The sequence below is a fragment of the Polyodon spathula genome, chromosome 21 (assembly GCF_017654505.1).
Source record: "Polyodon spathula isolate WHYD16114869_AA chromosome 21, ASM1765450v1, whole genome shotgun sequence".
In the NCBI taxonomy this organism is placed as follows: Eukaryota; Metazoa; Chordata; class Actinopteri; order Acipenseriformes; family Polyodontidae; genus Polyodon; species Polyodon spathula.
Genome location: NC_054554.1, coordinates 19,715,886 through 19,737,577, shown reverse-complemented (window position 1 = coordinate 19,737,577; position 21,692 = coordinate 19,715,886). Strand labels below are relative to the sequence as shown.

The 21,692-nt window shown below is 39.7% G+C and overlaps 1 protein-coding gene and 2 non-coding genes across 3 annotated transcripts in view; all 3 read right to left on the bottom strand.

Moving 5' to 3' along the window:
• LOC121296237 (unconventional myosin-XV-like) overlaps positions 1–7,464 on the bottom strand; it is a 97,728-nt gene extending 90,264 nt beyond the window's left edge. Inside the window, exons 1-6 of the mRNA XM_041221581.1 lie at positions 4,369–7,464; positions 3,806–3,870; positions 3,430–3,493; positions 2,088–2,197; positions 1,926–2,000; positions 1,358–1,451 (exon numbers count right to left, since the gene is read on the bottom strand). Coding sequence (XP_041077515.1) covers positions 1,358–1,451; positions 1,926–2,000; positions 2,088–2,197; positions 3,430–3,493; positions 3,806–3,870; positions 4,369–7,464 — 3,504 coding nt within the window. The remainder of the gene's footprint in view (positions 1–1,357; positions 1,452–1,925; positions 2,001–2,087; positions 2,198–3,429; positions 3,494–3,805; positions 3,871–4,368) is intronic.
• Positions 7,465–16,794: 9,330 nt separating this feature from the next.
• Positions 16,795–16,866, bottom strand: trnag-ucc. Its single transcript has one exon. It is a non-coding gene; the product is annotated as a tRNA-Gly (tRNA).
• Positions 16,867–17,764: 898 nt separating this feature from the next.
• Positions 17,765–17,837, bottom strand: trnar-ucg. The gene has a single exon. It is a non-coding gene; the product is annotated as a tRNA-Arg (tRNA).
• Between the last annotated feature and the right edge of the window lie 3,855 nt (positions 17,838–21,692).

Genomic DNA, 21,692 nt, shown 5'->3' with positions numbered 1-21,692 from the left:
AAACATCAGCACTCTAGTCAAGTTGGATAGCAAAATCGCCGGCTTACTGTAACCGAGTAATAAGCTGGGCTTCCAGATGCTCTGCAATGTCACATATTCGCCGAGACATTGTGTTGTCACTGAGAGGAATGCTTCTCAATTTTTCTGCAGACTTGTCATCGAAAATTGTACGCACCATATCCAGAGATGCTGGAAGAATAAGTTTTTCGGCCACTGTATGAGACATTTTCTCTTTTGCCACACGGTATGCAACCAAATATGAAGCCAGTTGTGCCTTGTCATTCAAGGTAGTTGAGCGATTAAGAACTTGAGCCGATAACTTTAACTCACGTTGCTTCCGTTGAAAATACTCGACAGGCTTATCCACGAGTATCCCGTGTTTCGTTTCTAAATGTCTTTTCAGTTCTGATGGTTTCACACTTTCGTTAGCAAGCACCTCGCTGCACACAACACACTGGGGCTTAGGATCCTGATTTGCGTTAGCGCAATTTATGAGACCAAATTTCAAAAAGTTATCATTATATAGTCGCGTCCATGATTTATTTTTCTTTTTACTTTGTGGTTCAGACGTCGATTTGGCAGTAATACTAGTACTACTAGTAGAATTAGAACTTTCTGTTTCGGGCGGCGTACTTACACTTGTATTTGACGTTGATGGATTTGATTCCGAACTTCTTAATCTGATAACAAAACGATCTATCCTCAGTCAGTCACCCAGAAGCAACAAACTGACAGTGTTTGGATTCAGAATGCAGTCACGTTACGTCGTTAGGTGTGATTAGCTACATTCGAAACCGCTACGTTGTGATCACGTGTAGTGCGTCGTGCGTAAGATGAAGCTCTCTGCAAACAAATAAGCCTTACAGGAAATAAGTAATTCGTCCGACTTTAATATTCTTGTGTAATATTATTTTAAAACTAACGAAAAACATTTTTTATATTTTAAATTTGCAAGCGACCCAGCGCCTTCTCTTCTGCGACCCAGTATTGGGTCGCGACCCGTACTTTGAAAACCACTGTTCTATGTGGTATTACTGATGTATTTCTTGTATCCACTAGGGGCAGTGTTGCAGAGCAATTTAATGGTTACAATCTGAAGTGATCTGAAGACAAATGGCATGAGGAAATACATGTCTGAGAGCTTTAAAAAGTCATTAGAATATAAAGAGTGAAGTGTTTCAGAGCCATTCTAAACATGAATTTATTTTTATTTCCATATGATATTTCAGACCTATCTTATTAAACTAATGAGATGTGTAAAGGGTTACGAGATGGTGCTCCAGTCTATAATCCACATCCCTCCATTGGAGGAGGACCATCTCCTATCCTTTGCTCTGTTTAGCTACATTACCACTACCTGTCGAACTCCCTCCTGCTCTCCTTGATAGACGGTACTCAGGTACTGAATTATCAGTTTTGCAGCTTCAGTCTTTCCAGAGCCACTCTGCCCACTGTTGAGAGAGCAAAGAACAGGGGCAGAGATGAGGACATAAAGTGGCTATAATAGTGTCATAGTCTACTTACATAAATATAGCTTTTCTTTGTGGGGATTACAGTGTTGACAGAGTCTTTGTGTCACAATGGACATCCTCTGTCATGCTTTTACAGTTACTTCTACACTTTTCCATGTCTAGTCATTCTGTTATCTTTGGGTTAGCCTTACATTTCTGTTAGTTTTTACATTTTATACTATGGTATAGGTCAAGAAAGCACAGAAGCATCGCATACCACCACACCAAAATGTATAATCAAATTCATCATGGACCTCATTTCACTGTTTTTTGTTTTTTTTTTATTGTATGTAATAACGTTACTAAGTGGGTCATTAAATCAGCCCTAGGGGAGTTAAACAGTGGTATTTAACTGCACACACACACACACACACACACACACACACACACACACACACACACACACACACACACCTGATAATGATGCACTGCTCCTGGTCTGAAATCTGTGATTGACAGTATGCTGCATCAGCGATGGCAAAGACATGTCTAACAAAAGAAGGAAAAGACAACGTCATCTCGACTGGGGATTGGGAGTTTTTATCAGAAGTTTCCGGTAAGCGGCTGGGCACTCACGGGAGATTGTGGTTAAGCTCCTTGCCTTGGTACTGTTGCCTCAGCTCCTCTGAGTATATGCTGAGCAGCTTGAAGGGGTTCACCGACAGCAGGATATTCCCAATGTAGGTCTGAAACCAAGAGAAATCAACCACCTTCATCAAGTTAGTATTAGCAAATGTTTCCAAGCAACTGAACCTTGGATGCGAGTGTTTAGAATAGCTGGTGTCCGTCCGACCCTGCCTGGTAACCTGATAAGAAGGTTGTAGTGTAGTGAGGTGAGTTAACCCCCAAAGGTTCCTCGTCCGTGGAAGTGATCAGGCCAATACAGTGCTCATTATATTATAACTCAGACAAGACCGTCTTTATCATGTGAGTCACTGCGGACAATAAAGATGTTATTTTAGAATCCATTCCAACCCCATTGCTTTTGAAGTTTATTGGACTCCATGCTTGACAAAAGTACCAACTGTACAAACGAAAGTCTGTGGATACAACTTCAAGAACATTTGTATCAAATTACACTACAGATTTTGAGAAAGTACACAATGCCAAAAGAGTTGCCAAGCTGTTATTGGTGCCAAAGGTGGCCATACAAAATATTGGCATTAAAGACACTTTCAGACATGGCTGTGTTTTTAGTTTTGTTTCATGTAAGATGAGGTTGCAAAAATGAATAACTAATTTCAGTAGTAAATGAAAATAATCATGTGTGCAAAGCTCAATAAATGAAAAATAGTGAGGTGTTATAATCCATTTGCACATTACTGTATATTTTAATGACTTTGATTAAATTAAACAAACATCTGAACAGTTAAAACATTAAAGAAGGCACTGGCCACTTAGAGTGCTCTATCCAGCATGCATACAGTAGGTATGCTTCAATACACAGTACAGCAGAGTAGAATCTAAACCGAAGGGAATCCTAGTTATGAAGATTTTTGATGGACCTAACAGGAGTTTTTTTTATATATATAATTAAAGGAATTGATAAGGATTGAGTGGATCTGGGACAGTTGTTCGTGCTTGTGGAGATCCATGGGTTAAAAATGAGTAAACTTGAAAAAAATACAGAGTTTGGGAAGATAATTAGCATATCTGTGTTCATATGTTTAAGTGTAGTATTAAAGATAGTAATGTGTTTATGGGCTATGGAGAGAGCAGGCAGACTGACTGTTATAGTGGCATAACAAGCTTGATGTGCTAAACAGCATTGTTTTCTTGTTAGTAAATACCGAAATAAATAAATACACAAATGACAACATGTTCCAGTAGTGCAACATAATTCCTATATTCTAGTATGGTAACAACTAACATTAATTAGATAATTAGCAGCAATTCTATATCAATTTAAATGACATACGTAAATGGAGTCCCTGTGGAACCTCTTCTTCAGATTTAGCAGCACTGCACTCTCACACACCTCTCTGTAAGGGAAAGGAGATGGGGAGCGAACAGCCCAGTCGTTTATTGAAAGCTCACAGCATGAAGGTAGTTCAACTGCAGTGGTACTGCCTTAAAAATGACATACCTGCAGAAAAATGTAAGTCCTTATAGCATTAAGGTCCAAAGCCTAGCCTCCCTAGAACCCTCACTGTACCAGAGAAAATTCATCACAGAATCCCAGAGTTACAAAAATCACCTGGGATTGCAGAGCCTAACTAGCAGATGGGAATACATTTGGCAACAAATATACACATATAGGAAAAGAAAACCTTGAGGCCGTCCCTGTTACTCACTCCAGCAGGCAGAGATCCTCTACTTCCTCCACTTCCACAGAATGGGGCCTGCCCTCCACATGAACCTGGAATAATGGAAAGCAACATGCATCAAGCAGGGCTGGTCATACATTTCTTCACAGATAGCCACGTTTTATATTAACTGGACAACAATGAACAGGATTTCAAAGTAATTAATAATGCAACTACTTGCACTTTTCTCTGTCCCGGTAATAATGGTTAATTATGATGTGGTTAAGGTTACGTAAGGCAATGGCTAATTGGAAATTAAATAAAATAACACAAAATTACTGTAATTCCTTGTATTTGTGTTCCATTTTTAATTATTTCACTTATGTCCATTTAACCTTAACAGCTTCTAATTCTGTTAAAATTAATTTGCTTTTCGTAGGTGTTTGTCAACTCTTTTCTGCTCAGCAAGAAAAACAAATTTGGTTCATAACAAAAATGTAACTTTTTATTCACCTGTCTAAGGCACTCCACAAACAACATAACCTACCATGCCACTTCACATGATAATACCCCTTCAATTTGAATATGCTCTTGCAATGTGACTGAAGTACCTGTGTGTGCGTGAGGCCCATCTCCAGAATCCCTTCCGCTGCATCCTCTGGCTCCCAGCTACCCCTCGAGGCTGCAGGCTGAGGCAGCTCTGACTCCTTGTACATGGTCCACTTGCTGAGCTTCTCAATGGTGGGGTGAGGGAGCAGGGTCTCGGCTCGTAGCCAGTCCAGGGGGTCACGGCTCTGGGCCCAATGCACTTCCATGTTGGTCTCAAACACCCCCTCTCCCATGAACTGAGCTACTTCATGATCTGCTTCTTCTTCATCATATGAAGATGTCAGCATCTCATCTTCCAAACCTTTACCTTGTTCACCATTACTGAACCCTAACCTGAACCCTTTATCACTTGTACCTCCTTTATTTCCTTGTCCAAGTTCTTTATCTACTTCAATAGTTTGTTGCTTAGGTTTGGAGGACATAAGTTTGGCTACTTTAAACTGAGAGGGTACTAGCTTACTTGACCGCGTTCGACACTCTTCTTTGTTATTACTGTTAAGCCTGGACTTAGACTCTCTATCTCCATAGAACAGATTCTCTAACCTCCCCTTCCCCATTTGCTCGGACGAAGCTGTGTTCCTCTTTAGAGACTTCAAGTCTGGCTGCACAGGCAAAATGCGCCTAGAAGGCTTTCCACAATTCTGTTGAGCTTCAATGGGCCTGCTGGTCTCTGTAGTGGCCCCTATGGATTTGACGAGTCTGTGAACTCGTGGAAACACAATGGCATACTTAGCATCGCTAGAGGTGGCTTTTTCTTCCGGCTCACTGAAGCTTTCAGAGTTTGCCTGTGGGGAGGAGGTATTTAGTTCTTCAACTGGAGAATCATCAGATTCCATGTCCTCATGGTCTTCCTGAAGTTCTTCTGAACTTTCCACTTGCAACTTACTTGATCTGCCTTTATCCTGTGTATCTTCAGCCACTGAGATCCCCTCTACAATGGATTCACCCTTTCCACCTGCCATCCGATCCTGTTTGTTTGCCAGTCCTGCAGTGCTGGCGATTCGAATAGCCATCCTCCTCCGGAATCTGCGCTGCCTGTTCTTCTTCTGCAACCTCTTGGCCAGCCAGCCAGAGAAACCAATTGCCCGACCCACTGCCACCAGCTTTGCTCGGAGATTGAGATTCTTGGGCATCTTACGGTGAAGCCAGCCAGTGACACGACGTAAAGTGTTCACCCTCTTCTTTCTGCCGGTTTGCTGATCAACTGGCACAGAAGGGGGTTGTGGTTGACACTCATCCTTGGTCTTGCCACATTTCTTCTTGGTCTGGTACCCAATGGATGCCATTTTCACCCTACCAATCATCAGGCCAATGTTTTGTGTATGACCCATACTCAATTGCTCTTGGATTTCTGCCTTTTTGACACCCTGGTCAGACCCTGATGCATCCTCCTGTTCCTGTTTTTTATTGGTTTTCTCAACAGATTCGGCTGTGCCATTCTGAGAGACATCGTTAGAAAACTCTTCCACCACCATATTCGATACTTCTGAATTCTGTTCTGATTGACCATCGCATTTCAGTTTGGTCCTTGCCTCTCTCTGATTCATCCTTAGTGTCAAAATCATTTTCGACTGCCTTGTTAGTAAGCTGTGGGTCGCTTTCTTCACTGGAACATCCAGTCCACTGCTTTTCTTCTCTTCTTCTGTCTTCTTTCTGGTGATTTTTGCTGCTGTGGCCAACTCCATTATTTGGGGTTTATCTTTTGTTTTGGCCTTAAGCTTGGAAAATGTAATTTTAGGTTCACTTGTCTTCTCCACCCGTGGTACCTTTATTGCAACAATTTCTTTGCTGAGCTCAGTCTTGGGTTTGACTTTAACTCCTGCAAGAAGCTTGGTTGTTAATTTCAGAGGCACATTTGTCTTTTTCACAGGAAGCAGCTTTTTGAGTGATGTTGGCTGTGGTGGTTCTTCATTCACACTGCTGTCACATCCAACCTCTTCTTTGGCCTCAGATTCTTTCCCTTCCTCGGGGCTAGCACTTCTTACCAGTGATTTTGAAGTTTCCTCCTGGGAGCTCTCAGATGAATTTTCCTCTTCCTCACTGCTGGACTTGTCTTCTGGTTCTGGCTCTTCCTCATTTCCCTCATCTTCTGCGTCCTCCTCAACCTCACTACTCTCCCCAGAATCACTAGCCTCACTGTCACCCTCCTCTGTCCCTGCATCATCCTGGCCCTCACTGTCTGAATTCCCTGTTGTAGGTTCCTCCTCCTCCACCTCCTGTTCCGTACTGCTTTCCTCACAACCTCCACTGCCTTCCTCTGAACTATCTTCTTCACTCTCCCTTCCAGATTCTTCATCATCCCCACTCTCCTCCTCGCTTTCCTCTTCCTCTTCCTCTGATTCATTTGGATCCTCCCATCTCTGTTCTGTACATGTCACGCTCTTTATTTTCATCTCTTTTCTGGTGTCTTTATCTACTCTCTTGGGCTGGGATTTAATATTCACTTTGAAAGGAAATAGTTTTGGAGCCTTGTTGTTCTCCACTCTCTTCTGATTACCTTTCTTGGCAGTCTCAGCAGGGATTGATTTAATCTTGCTGACATCCACCTTTCCTGCTGATCTCAATTTCTCACTCTCTTTAGTTTCTGATCTGTCATGAGCTGATCGATCATTCTTTTTATTTATCAACCCTTGACTCCCCTGTTTTTCTGTCTCTCTCTCCTTTTTCACATCACTTGTTGCTTTACTCCTGCCTTTCTTCCCCGTTTGTTCTGACACTTCAGTGACTTCCTTTTTCTTATCTATTTGCACTCTCCTGGCATCCCTCGGCTCTGTTTTTCCTGCAGACTTCGATTGCTGTTTAATAGTCGTACTCTTTCCCTTGTCAGCTTTGGTGGTAGGTGTAGGATCAGCCCTTCTCTTCTTTAAGTCTGGGTCACTAAGCCGAGGAGGTTTAGCTGCATCACTGCGTCCCTTAGACCTCTCTATGTTTGTGGATTGTGTTTGTTCAGATTGTGCTGGCTTTTCCAAAACTGTTTTCTTGTCTCCAGCTTTGGGCTCTGTTTTCCTTTGGGTTTCTGATCCAGAAGCCCCCTCTTTTTTCTGCCTTGTTCCTTTCTTCTTTCTGTTGGTTTGCCTTGCTGATTTTGAAGGAGCCATGTTCCCCTATGTCAGGCTATAGTAATATCTCTTCTAGCCTAAAGAACAAGAGCATGGTTTATTTATATTACCAATCACTTTATAAACTGCTTTAAAGTTACCATATATGTATCTATACAACTCGGGAAGCACATTTCAATATATCCAAGGTTTCATGCACAACATTTAATCAAACAAGGATTTTGAAAAAAAAACAAACAAACCCTAATCGTTAATTTTATATCTGGTTAGTGTTTCTGTAAAGTATTTAATTACAATTTAATTTAAATAACACTGATAGCAAAATGTTAGGTTTAATTAAATCTCCTCACCTGTGCTTTACCATGTGTTCACTTTGCTTTATTACACATTCCTATTCTTTTACTATAGGATTTGCCTTCATATTTAAGAGAGAAATTGAGAAACAGAAAATTAATTCTAAGCAGATAGCAATGAGAATTCTGCGACTTAACACTATACTGATATACAAAACCACACATTCATTCATGTAATAAGACTCCACTGAAACACACTATCACAGTCGTATAATCACACCATATCAATGATAGCAGCATGATGTGTATTTATGTCTTTTACCAGATTAGGTTTAAAGAGATACAATCTTATTCATCTCAACAATACTATGAGTTATTCACCTTCTATCTAGCAATCTATTAACCCACTTTTAATGTATGTATCCATAGTCTTTATTATCTATATATTTATATTTTTAAGACATTTTCTTGGTTTGTGTGATATCATCCATGTATGTTAAAGTTTGTGCTCTTCAGGCTTAATTATGGACAGACACACAACATGAATCTATACACTGAAACTGCAATACGTGGATATGTACCCAACCTACAACCTCACACACTTACCTTAACATATGTCAAGTAAACAAACCTATTTAAAGATGTGGAAAATGGGTAACACGTTAGTTTAGGTATCCATTATGAGTGATTATAAACAGCCTGTAAACATGTTACTAATTATTCTCTTAACAATGATAGCATATGGTTAGGAGGACTATTATTATACACTTTGGGCCATATATATAATATAGATATATCAATATATATATATATATATATATATATATATATATATATATATATATGTTATATATATATTATATTTGTTATTGTTTATAATCAGTTATAATGGCTATAGCCTGCCTGCCTGCCTGTCTGTCTGTCTGTCTGTCTCACCCATTGTATGGGGCTGCTTTGCTTTTGTAATAGTTGTTATTGCCTTTTGCCATTCTTGTTTTTTGTGCTAAACTAAAGTGTTACCGGAATATGTACCTCCGTTCCTGTGTCTCTGTGTCTTACCTGCAGGGTGGGTGTGTAGCGTCCATAGTGTTGTTCCTGTGAAGGGGCTGTATTTCAGAGAGCTGATTCCCCACTGTGGGCTTGCTGAGTGTCCCATGGTACAGAGAGAGGCAGGGAGAGAGAAAGAGGGAGGCATTGCTGTAAATTATTCATTTTTCTCCATGGCCCTCTTAGTTATGTAGCTGTTCATATCAGCAGCTGGTGGACAGACTCTGGAAAGATGAGAAGGGCTTGGGCAAGGAGCACAATAAGTTAAGAGAAACTAAAGAGAGTGTTCAGGAAATAGTGTCGATGGCCACAGTCCAGAACAATGACTCTGAGTATCAACATTCATTACTGGCTCAGGGCCACTGTAGGGGTACAGCCGTTCACATCAGAAACCCAATTGAGACTGAGCATCTTTGCAATAAGCATTCAAAAGAGGTGTATAAACATAGAGGGTAAATTTCTGCGTCCTCTGCAAGCTAAAGGGAATGGAACGCTGCTGGGGCATCCATGTTTACCTCCTTGTACTAGTCTGTCATTTATAGTTTCCAAACAGCTCTCTCAAACCAAGGCAGATTGTGTTGTCATCGAACTGAACTGACTCATTGTCACAGATGGCTTGTGTGGTGCGTGTGGGTGGTGACGTCAGGTTTAGGAAGCAGTAATAAACAGCAATGATAAGAGGCTAAAACGGCCACAGCCGTATCTATTAAATAACAAAAAATAAACAAAAACACACAATAAACAAAGGGACACACAGGCCAAAGTAAAACAAACACAAAACTATAATTCTATTTTATAACAATGAAGACCTTGTTCGCAGGCTGGTAGCATTTGTTCTTTCTCTCCTTAACTCTCCTTATAACTCCCTCTTTGTCTGAGCCCGGAGTGGGTCTTTTATATTGCTGCTGTATCCTTAATTACCCATTAAACAATTACATTATTACGGCTCCAGCCACATTCCCACAGGCTTTATTGAGATGGGGATTCAGCCGCATCCCTGCCGGCTACCCTTTATGAGCGGGCTTTTCGCCGGTCTCTATAATAATAATTAAAATTGCCGGCTGGCTTTCGTCCACACACAATACACGCAATCATAATAATCATAATACTGCTACTAATAATAATAATAATAATTCAATAAATAATATATAAATAAATAAATAGGCACAGGGTAAGGCAACCCCGTCACACTCATGTTGAGTGGCATTGGTATAATGTTATTATTAATGGGGAGGCATCCTTTTTTCAGTGCTCTGTGCAGTAAGAGGTTAACTTTTCATTTTTCTATGCTCATTTAATCAATTACTTAAACAGCTGTTAATTGTCAGTAATGTATGCAATATTCTGTTATTGTGACCTTCAGGGTCCAGTTCACAACCTGTGTATTCTGTCAGAGAGCAGCTGCCCCTGTGCTGTAATCAGATATCAGTGACACCACCCAAAATAACAGATCATACTACTACTGACCATCAGCCATGCTAGCCTATTTCCTGTCAGTGTAACAGAAACCATTTATAATCATTGAGGACCGATAAGCATGGATCAGTAGTTTACTGTCCAAGACAACAGTTTCTCATTGCCTGTGTAAACCTTTTTTTTATTTCCGCTTTCAAAGAATGCCACACGTTTTATTGACAGCCACATCAGTAGTTATGCTGTATGAATATTTGCATATCTCTTCTAATATTATCACAAGATATGATACTGGATGTTGTTCAGTTGGAGTTTTCTTTATCTTCCCTCAACTCCTCAATCTTAATTCTTAATAGTAAGTGTTGTCTGTTTTTCATGATATCTTACTGGATCATTTAATAGCAAGTGCCTATAGTATGAGCTGGCGGTGTAAGGATAGGGCAGAAGAAGCAGAAAGGAGCAGTTAGTAGGACAAACGCCGGCTAAAAAGGACTGGACTTAGGATAGAGGAGCAAGTGAGGCCCTGAGTCTAGCAGCAGACCAGCGGAGCAGGTCATGGAAATAAGGATAGAAAGTGGAACTGTGGGGTTGATTTCATTACTTTCATGAAAGTGATCGCTGACTGAGGGCGACGATGCCGACACAACCCAGGGGCAAAGGACCCAGCAACCGAAAACACATATGAGGGTTATGACTCGGGGAGCCGATCCTTGGGAGGAGGACGGTCCCGGAGACCAGGACATGAAAGGAGATAGAGAGAGAGGTACCCAGCAGATGGGACCAGTTGATGGAACTTGGATACCAAAAGTAGAGGCAGAAGGAGAGCTGGAACTGATGGCTGAGGTGGCAGCTGGACTGAACAAACATATGAATAGGCTGCTTAGGAAGCTCAGCACCTTAGTGCCCATTATTCTAGAAACAAGGGCAGAGTGATGAGATGCCGTCATTCTGTGTGTTAGTTAAACACACACCTGGAAAAGGTGAACTCACATTCAGAGATTTGGATTTCGCAACTCCAGATATCCTCCCAATAGTGGAACTCCTTAAATCATAATCAAGACAGATTTCCAGTCTTGTACCACATCTTTCACCATGTATTAATGCTGTAATATTTGAGAGGATGAGCAGAGATATGAATAGGATTGCTGAGGAAGTGCCCTGTATTGATTTGATGGGGATTAGTCTTAGCCTTGATTGTGGGAATGCTGCCACAATCTGCGTATTGGAGGAAAGCTGGAGCATTGGAGGTTCTGGAAAAGTGCAGATGCAGATTTAAACAGTAAACTACAGCAACTTTGCATTTTGCAGTAGTGAGTAGATCTGAAGAGGGAGTGGAGATCTGCTGTAGTGAGAAGCGATTAACAGAGCAGAGGTCTGAGGAAGAAAACGGTGAAGTGCTGTCAGTAGTGTGCAGAGGCCCAGCTGTAGAGAGCAAAGATCTGCTGAAGCAGAGATCTGCAATAGTGAATGAAGGACTACCATCAGTAGTGTGGTGGTTTGCTGCAAAGAGTAGGGATCTGTTGAATGCGACGAATACTGGTCTTTGAGTGTTAAGGCAGATTTAGATGGAGCCAGAGATGGAGCTGCTTTTGGACAGAGATGAAGAATGCAGAGATTGAATGTGTTGCTCCGAGGCATCTGCAAAACCTATTGATTTGGTCGAGAGCAGTTTATAAGAGTATTGTCTGTTGGGGGTAGGAGGACACTGACTGAAACGTTGATACCACTATGTAACACAATTTTTGTTCCTGGGTAATAAGTGTTATTTCCTAATTGCTTATGCCTCAAAAGTATAGAAAATGGCTATTATTTCCCTGTGGAAGGGTGGTGGGTAATCCACTGACACAGGAGACAGACAGGTGGATTTGGCAACACCGCACAGGTGCCCAGTTTTATTTCGGGGTGCTATTTTTCTTTTAGCCCACAGATGGAGCTGTGGGTCCGTGGTCTGATTTACCAATGATGGTAAACAGAACCACTGGCATACCAAGCGATGGTACACAATACAGACGCCCTTGCAGGTGCTTCGAAACAATAATTCAAAACAGAAGGCACAAAGAAACAGGGGAAATAAAACAGTAACAAAACTACAAAGAAAAGGTGCTGCACTTGACACCGCTACCCGTGCGACCCGGATCACCGTTCTACACTGCCGGCTACCTAGCCTGCTCTTTTACAATACTCTGGGGTCTGCCCAAGGGTTCCCCGCTCTCACTGTCTCGCTTTGACACATGCAGTTTCAGTTTCAGTTTCTCCCGACTGGTTCTCGGTCCTTGACTAGCGCTTCCGCACTCTAGGTGCGTTTAAAGGGCAGACCTGAGGAAACAGCAGAGAATTATTTTATAGGGCTAACAATCTCCTAAGACTCGCCTCTCAGCCACTCAGAGAGGGGGAAAGTCCACACACCCACTTTCCCACCTCCCCGTGTCACTGCGATGACAAACAGGCGGTTGTTGGATGACTGCCGCCCTCTTCCTGCAGCCCTGTGAACACACCAGCAGAGTCAGCACAGATCTCCCCCTGCTACATGCCCACAAACTTTGCTTTTGTGACCAGGACAGGGATATTTCAAAATATCACTATTTCCAATGGGAAAAAGGGCAAATGTGTGTCTTTTCGTTCACATAAAGTCAGAAAAAAAACAACAAATGAATCCAAATTAACATGTATTTATACTAAAGTAATACAAAAATGATTACAAAAGATTTAGAAGTGAGTAGTTTTTCGAGATTTTCCCACTTCTAAATCTTTTGTAGTCATTTTTGTATTACTTTAGTATAAATACATGTTAATTTGGATTCATATGTTGTTTTTTTTCTAACTTTATGTGAACGAAAAGACACACATTTGCCCGTTTTCCCATTGGAAATAGTGATATTTTGAAATATCACTGTCCTGGTCACAAAAGTAAAGTTTGTGGGGAATAATAGCCATTTTCTATACTTCTGAGGCATAAGCAATTAGGAAATAACACTTACTACCCAGGAACAAAAAAAAAAAAAATTGTTACACGGTGTAATCGTAGGACATGGTTGTCTGACTGGCGGCTCACGTTGACGAAATGATGACTTTGAAAGTTGATTAAGGTGCCTTGAAAAGCTGGTCAGATTGGAGGAGCGGAGCCAGATGAGGAAAAAGGAATTTGGGAACAGGAATAAGTCACAGGAATGGATGCCTGATGTAGGGAAGCTGGATGTTACTGTGATGGTAGATTCTGAGCATCTCAAAAAGCAGCTGAGTGCATTGCTTCATGACCAGGTCCTTGAAGAGGGGAAACGTTGAAATTGAAGAATGTTAGTTGATATAGGTAGGCAAAAGGTTTAGGCAGGAGGGGAACCCCTGAGAATCCTTTCGGAGTTACAATGAACTGCAGGAATGGATAGAAAAACTGGAGTGTGCGATCTTCGCAGTGATAGCAAACCAGCTTAAAGAGTGTATAGAACTTGGTGTTATACTGCCATCTAGAGGTTATGATTGGAATTAAACCATTGGCTTGAGCGAAGCAGGGTAGAGTGTATTTCGTTATATTTGGAAGAATCGGCTCGGCTGACAGGGGTTCACAATAAATAAGAAACAGGGACATGAGGTCTCCGCCAACAGGGATGGGGATAGACTTCTTTAAGAGATCTTTCAGCAGCTTAGGTGTCGTCCAATTTTTATAATGAAGCTGTGGCTGGGGCCGGCTGGCAGAACCGCGCTTTGAGCTGTGCGCTTGCCTGGCTGAAGGCTGGGTGGAAGCAAGGTCGACTGGTGCAGTCAGAAGCCGGGAGGAGGAGGGACAGGAGGTCAGACAGAGATGGACTGGTGGATGAGTCGAAGGCAGGAACTCATCTGAGTCGGAAGGAAAGACGTCGTCAGAAGGCTTTTCCATTTGGAGGCAGGTAAGCTTGCAAGTATTTAAGATTATAATTCAAAAGAATGATCTTTGTAGAACTGTTTTTTTTTTTTTTTTAGCAGAGTAACAAGTACCACTACCAGTCAGGATTCAAAATGAAACACTAGACAGCGAAGGTGCAAGTGATCAGGGTTTAAATAGAAAATAGGGACTAATTGACAGGAAATTAGAAGCCCCCAGCTCCACGCCCCCTGAACTACACGGCTAACATATAGTGGGATCTACTCACAAAGCTTTTTATAATCTGCTTTTATGCATAAAATCAAGTTTGATAGTTCTGAAACTGTTTTGGAATAATGATGGTTTCATTAACAGTACAAAACAGTTTCAGAAATATCAAACTTTATTTTATCAATAAAAACATATGTTAAAGCTCTGTGAATGGAGCCCAATTTTACAGTACTAGGAAATCCACCTGGATTGCATCAACCACTTCATTTTATAGGTTAATCACGGATTGGTAGTTGAAGCAGTCCAAGGTAATTCACCAGTGCTATGAAGCTCTCATCTCTCTGGTGGGGTATACCTTGATCCAATCAACATCTTAGCTGTGCCTTTACCAGGGTATGGGTTATCACAATAATCAATTATCAGAATAGAGAAAAAAAACAAAACAAAACAAAAAAAAACAATAAAGTCTCTTGTCTTCTTTTGTCTAGTTCTTATCAGAAAAGCTCACTTTTACTTGTTAATGTGGTGTTAACAGCATGGACACATTCCTAAATTCCACTTTGAATGGAAGCTTGACCCCAGGTAAATCTAATTTGGTGGAGGAAATTAGAGGACCACTGATTAATGATGCATGCTGGGGGTAAAAGATGCAACAATCACTCAACATGCATGGCTAAGCACCCCATCATGCATAATTAAGAGCCGCTTTGTTGGCTAATTGTCCTCATTACAACTGGCTTCACCTGATCTTGTTCAGCTGTAACCCAACTCCGGGAGAGGTTGAGAGAGGCAGTGCAAGTCAATAGGACCATTAGACAGCTATCTGGTATAACTGTGTAAAACACATCCAGTGAACTACAGCGGCAGGATACCAAGAGTCCTGTTGATCTGACAAGATAAAAGCAGCCCGAATCAGGGATACTACCATTTAAATAATAAAGATGCTTCTGAAGGCACAGTACAATTCGAATTGACGGAGCGGGCTTCACCGATGCTCTAAATTAGTTTAGCGTATTATCAAATTTGGGTCAACGAGGCGTGAGCTGATCTATTTATTTATTTATATGTAAAAATGTTTTGGTACACATAAAATATCATCACAATACTTGCACTTGACAGTTTTTTATTTTACTGACAGGGGCTCCAGCTAAGTTGCATACTGGGTGTTCACACATTGAACGAAAATGAATTACAGCAGGTATGTTTAAATGTAATGTTGCTGTACAGCTTGAGCTTGCATGTCATCAAGCGTCACTTTGTTGTCTCCCGGTCTCGATGGTTAATTGTGAATATACTCCATGGGGTAGCTGGAGAATGAATCGTAGAAATGCTGGGACAGCTAATCAAAGATAGCTTTGGGAATTTCAAAAAACGCATGACCAACAAGTCTGTGTGTTCAGTAAAAATTAAAAATAATAATAATAATAATTATTATTATTAAAAAACTAAGCCTCTCGGTTCGGTCTCACCTCGGCGAGGGCAGTTCTCTGCAAGCCAAGGGAGAACCACATTGGATTTCTAAAGCATTTATGTTCAATTGCAGGTTCTTCCTCCACTCAGCCCTTGCTCCCGTCCTAAGAGTTTCATCATAGAATATGAACAAAGGTGACAATTATGAAGTCCCCGACCTATTTCTTATGTTAGGGATTACCCTGATTAAGTAGGGAACTGTGAAGGGACATATCATATGTTGACTGCAGATTACTTCACCTGAAATCGTAAGCCCTACGGTACATATTAATACGTCATTAATCATAGCCTGTTTCAAATGTGTTACACCTTGTGTGTGTGTGTGTGTGTGTGTGTGTGTGTGTGTGTGTGTGTGTGTGTGTGTGTGTGTCTATAGATATATATAATATATAGATATATTATATATATATATATTATGGTAGTGGCATTGTAACCTTGTTTAAAATGGGGGTGCTGAACGCCGTTTCGGCAAATTGTTTTGACATTGCTGACATATACGCCTGCCGGGGCGTACTACTCACCCCATGAGCCCGTGGGGTCGTCCAGCGCCCTTGTATAACATATAACCGCTCTATCTAGATAGATCGTTTCAAACTTGATGGCACTACCGTACAATAGTGAATGTTACATTCTATATTATGAACCAAATATATATATATATATATATATATATATATATATATATATATATAATAATATATATATATACATTGTGTAGTTATATACATGTTTTAACTCTAAAGAATATGTTTTAAATAAACAGATGCTTTAGTTCATGCTTTCTTTGTTTTAAGAGGTGACTTTCTTTTAGTGTTGTTTGGGTTGCTGTACTTTCAAACTCCCCGTATAAAATGCAGTATAGTTTAAAGCAGTAACCACCTTTTGCCACTAGGTGGCAGTAGGGTACAGCACAGTGAGAAAACGTCAACCATATCTGCAACAACTGGTCGTATCATACGGGTATTATTGAAGCGCACGATCACGATATGCGTTAAAAGTGTTTTTTTTTTTTTTTTTTTTTTAATTATATTTTCTCTAAGGTAAAAACTTTAAAAAAAACTTAAAAAAAAAAAAATAGTCTGCGTTGGCCGGGAATCGAACCCGGGTCAACTGCTTGGAAGGCAGCTATGCTCACCACTATACCACCAACGCTGTATACAGGATCGTTACACTAATCTGTTGGCAATTTATACAAATACAGTACTAAACCATAATATTACAATATATACACATATATGTATAATATATATATTGACTCCATTGACTGTTGTTAAGACCTGGCGTGGCCTAATGGATAAGGCGTCTGACTTCGAATCAAGCTTGAGGGTTCGAGTCCCAAGCTCGTGGTCGCTCTTGTTTTGTTTTTCTTTTAAAATTAAATAATAGTTAGGCTTTCATGTATATATATATATATCTATATATATATATATATATTATATATATATATATAGAATAAAGATTTACATAAAATAATAAAGCAGTAAAACGAAGAATCCAAAGCAACGACGTTTTTACTGCAAAAATGAAAATAAATGTCCAGATATAATAATAATAATAATAATAATAATAATAATAATAATAATAATAATAATAATAATAATAATACAGACGCTAAGAGGGTATTTAATGCCAAAATGAAAAATTAATGAACAAATAAATATCAAATATGAATAAATGCATATAGAAATACATAAATACATGTCCTATATATTTATTTATTTATTTCTACATGTATTGGTTTATAGATTTATTTTAAAATATTAACAGTGTAACGCTGAAGCTGAAAATACAAATAACGGATAAATATGTATACATAACGTGAATTGTTATAATAAAAAAAAAAAAAAAGAAAAAAAAATTAACAGAGGATGGTTTCGAGCCAATGACCTCTGGGTTATGGGCGCAGCTCGCTCCCGCTGCGCCACTCTGCTAATATAGACGCGAATTTCTTTCATCATAATAAATAATCAATTGCTGTTTACGTAAGAAGAAAAATACCGACTAAAAAATCTTATTTTATTGATATAGAGAAATTGAAACACAAAAAGAACGACCACGAAGGGACTCGAACCCTCAATCTTCTGATTCGAAGTCAGACGCCTTATCCATTAGGCCACGCGGTCCATGTACAGGGAATACCCCAAACATGGAATATATTCTCGCCGTTCTACACAAAAAAGCAGATAGTTCAACACGTCCAATGAAAATCGTCCGAGAAGTGGAAGAAGGCGGTGATTCCATGATACCACACACCACCAACTGGAGTATGGAGGATATTCCATGCCAAAATTTGAAATAAATAAATAAATAAATATAGACATTTATTTCGATATTTATTCATTTATTTCTAATTTTGGCATGGAATATCCTCCATACGGTGGGTGTACCGAGAAAGCTTTGGGGATATCGCGCCAGAGATAGGTCAGCGCCAGGCAGAGTCAATCTAATTGGGGAGCACACGGATAATAACCAGGGATAGGTTTTGTCCATGGTAAAATTGTGTCATTTTATATTGTACCTGTTACCCATTTACATGTATATCCCATATGTATATATATATATATATATGTATATATACATATATACATATGTATATATATATATATCCTATATATATATATATATGTAGGTATGCAGTATATAAAGGAACACCAGCTGTAGATGTTGTTCAGGTGGGTTATGTGTTTAAGAAACAACAAGAAACTGGCAGCTCACATCACAGGAGCCCCAGTGGAGATTGGCACCACCACCAAATTAGGGACACTATTGGATACTTGGGCTGATGACTTTTTTTATTTTCAAGCATCTCAGTCACATTTACCTATAAAACGATTCTTTCAAAACTATAAAAAAAATAATAGCTTGCACACTCACATGTGTGCCATTCCTTGTCAAATCAACCAGACCCTCCAGCTTCCATAGTAGATTTTCCCGCTGACTGTCTCTTACTGTCTGTCCTGGGATACCCTTGAAGAATCATGGTACCCTCCACACAATTCTGCAAGGAGGGGTTTGGAGTGCTGTTTTACCATTGCTCAGCTGAATATTATCACTAATACTGGTTCTGTTTGAATAATATCATAGTAAAATACGGCATTGTGCTCTGGGCTTTCTGTTATTTTGAATTAAGCTATTTCTGGATATGTTTGTCTTTACATTTATTAGGTTTCTTCTAGTATTTTATTTATTTTTCTTTACAATTTAATTTACAAATTGATGCTAAATCATTGGGAGCCTTTAGGACCAAGCTTTTCTTATGTTAGCAGTCCACATCACAGTTTGGTTTAATTAAAAGTAGGAAGTGGACACCTACAGTACAGGCTGTTTCAAAGCCTAAGGATTGAACTGCTCTCACAACCCCTGATATGGGTAGGAATGACACATGCACACAGGGCAATGTGGGGAGGCTCATATCGTCAGTGCTTGTGCCATTCCTTCTCTCTTAATACATAGCAATGTTCTAGACAGTCGACAGTCCCACTGTGGCAACTCCTGTTCCTTGCAAGATAGTGATGAGGACAGGGAGGCTTGGAGGGAGCTATGGGTCTGTAAGGTGATGTGTTAATTAAATTGGTATGATGCAATATAAAGCTAAATGAGTCTTGGCCATGGTGGCTATTACAGTTATATAAATGCTTTTTTAGTCATCAAATTTGGTGGTGCCATTCGCTTTTTAGTTTCAGGTGTCAAATAAATTGAAAAAGAGGGTAAAAAAAAAAAAAACTAGTCAGTTTCAACAATAGTACTGTTATTTTAGAAAATCAATTGAGAACTACAAATCATAGCTTTGTAAATTATAACCATTAGTGTTTTCAGTTCTGGCTCAAAGCCTTCATTATCAATGTTATCGCCCACTGTCAATGCAAATAAGGATAGGTGGAGTTTGCCTGTATGCACGTATGTCTTGTGAATTGCTCATCCAATTTTGATAACAATTTGTATTGGCATTTCTTAGCACAAGTTTCTGTAATAAAATATTTGAGGTGACAGGGAACAGTAAGGTGACCTTATGCCGCCGTACTTACCAGGACTCATATTGTAATGCATTCTGTGTGCACTTGTAGTACTGTGTCTCTTAAAAAAAACAGGAAGGTCAAATTAATTGAAAAACCTGAACTCTCCTGGGGAACCTGTAATTATTTTCTCTTAAGGAAGTTAACTTGCATTAACAAACAGAGTGTTTGTTTTTTTTTGTTCTCTTTCTAACAAAAGGGATTTGTCAGCACTTGAATGTATTGGTACAATAGGCATATGTTTGCAGAAGTAAAATTGAGCTGTTTCTTTAATTTCAACTGTGTTATTATTTTTTTGCAGAAGTATAGCGGGACAGCCACGTTCTATATCACTACACCCTCAGAGGGAGCCAGAGCCCTGAGTCTGTGACAGCAGTCATGTCTGGGGGGTCTGTCTGGTCTCCTGGAGAGAGGATCCAGTAGACTAGCACTTCCACTATCCAGAATAACACCTCCTGCCCACTTTGTTTTGGAATGAGAACATTCATATTATTTTTAAACTGATTTTTGACTTTCTGTACACATTTCAATATGATTAAATCTCTTTTTTTCCTACTACAATGCTTTTAGTCAGAAATAAAATGTTGTTACTGTAATAATTTTCAAGCTATTGTTTTAGCTTATTTCTGTGGTAGTTATGATTGTTCGGAACCCTATCACCAATCAGCTCCGTATATTGCCTAAGCAATGCAGCTTATTCAAAGGGACGGCTGTTATTGAAATCAAAACGTTTGTAAACAATGTAATGATAACACTAAAACTGACCTCACCTTATAAACATTTTTAAGAAGATGATAAATATGAACAAAACAATACGAATAGCTTAGCCCTGCCGTTGATCTGTCACTGACACCCTGCCTCATTTTGAACCCCAGGAGTCCCTCTATCAGGCTGACACAGGTAAAAAGTTATTCCTGTCATGGGAAACTGTACAACTTTAAATAAGCCTCTTTTCTTGTTTGGCCCCTGGACTATTCATTTCCCCCAACCTGATGAGGTCGTGAGTGTTGCATCATGGTCTAGATCGGTGGTTCTTAACCCTGGTCCTCGGTGACCCTTGTGTCTTCTGGTTTTCATTCCAACTGAGCTCTCATTTACAAACTAAAACCTTAATTAGGTGTTTTTAATTGTTCTCAACTCCTAAAAACTTGAAGATTTCAAGTTACTTATAACATTTTATAGTTAAGCTGAAATCTCCAACTGTTTAAGAGCAGAAAACAATTAAAAAGGCCTAATTATGCTATTTAGTAGTTCAAGTATGGGTTTAGTTAAAACATTGAGAGCTCAGTTGGAATGAAAACCAGAAGATACATGTCCCCAGAGAATCAGGGTTGAGAACCACTGGTCTAGATAGTCATTGCTGTTTAAACAAGTGGTACTCAGCTTTGGCCCTTGAGATCTAATCCAGTCCAGGTTTTCACTCCAAGCAGGTTCTAATATAGTTAAATGAAGCTGTTATTTACAATTATTAACTAATTTAGGACGTGGTTGAAATAAAGACCAGTAGTGGAATTAATCTCTGTAAAGGATCGCCTTTTGGATTTACATACAATGCTGTTCTTGCCAGTGTTTGGTTATGAAGTGATGGGTGGTAGCTAAAAACCGGATATTTGCCCTTTGGAAAACAATCGTTTGTATACAGTAGAATCTGCCATATCCGATTGAATTGGTCCCAGGGGCCCATCGGATATGTAAAAATACCCCATCTCAGAGGGAGTTGTAATACTACATTGTTGTTGCTTTATTACGTAGGCATTATAAAATAACACATTGCTACACCCTTAATAACACATACTTCACGTGTAGCGTATTCATTTCTACATAGGAGAAAGAGGTGCTTTGCGTTGTATATATTTTGCAAGTTATATTAAGGGGATCACGTTCTCATTTGGCACCCTGCAGTTTATTGTGCACGTAAAATAGATGTTGTTCAATTTGCTTATGCTTAATAAATGACGGCTTACT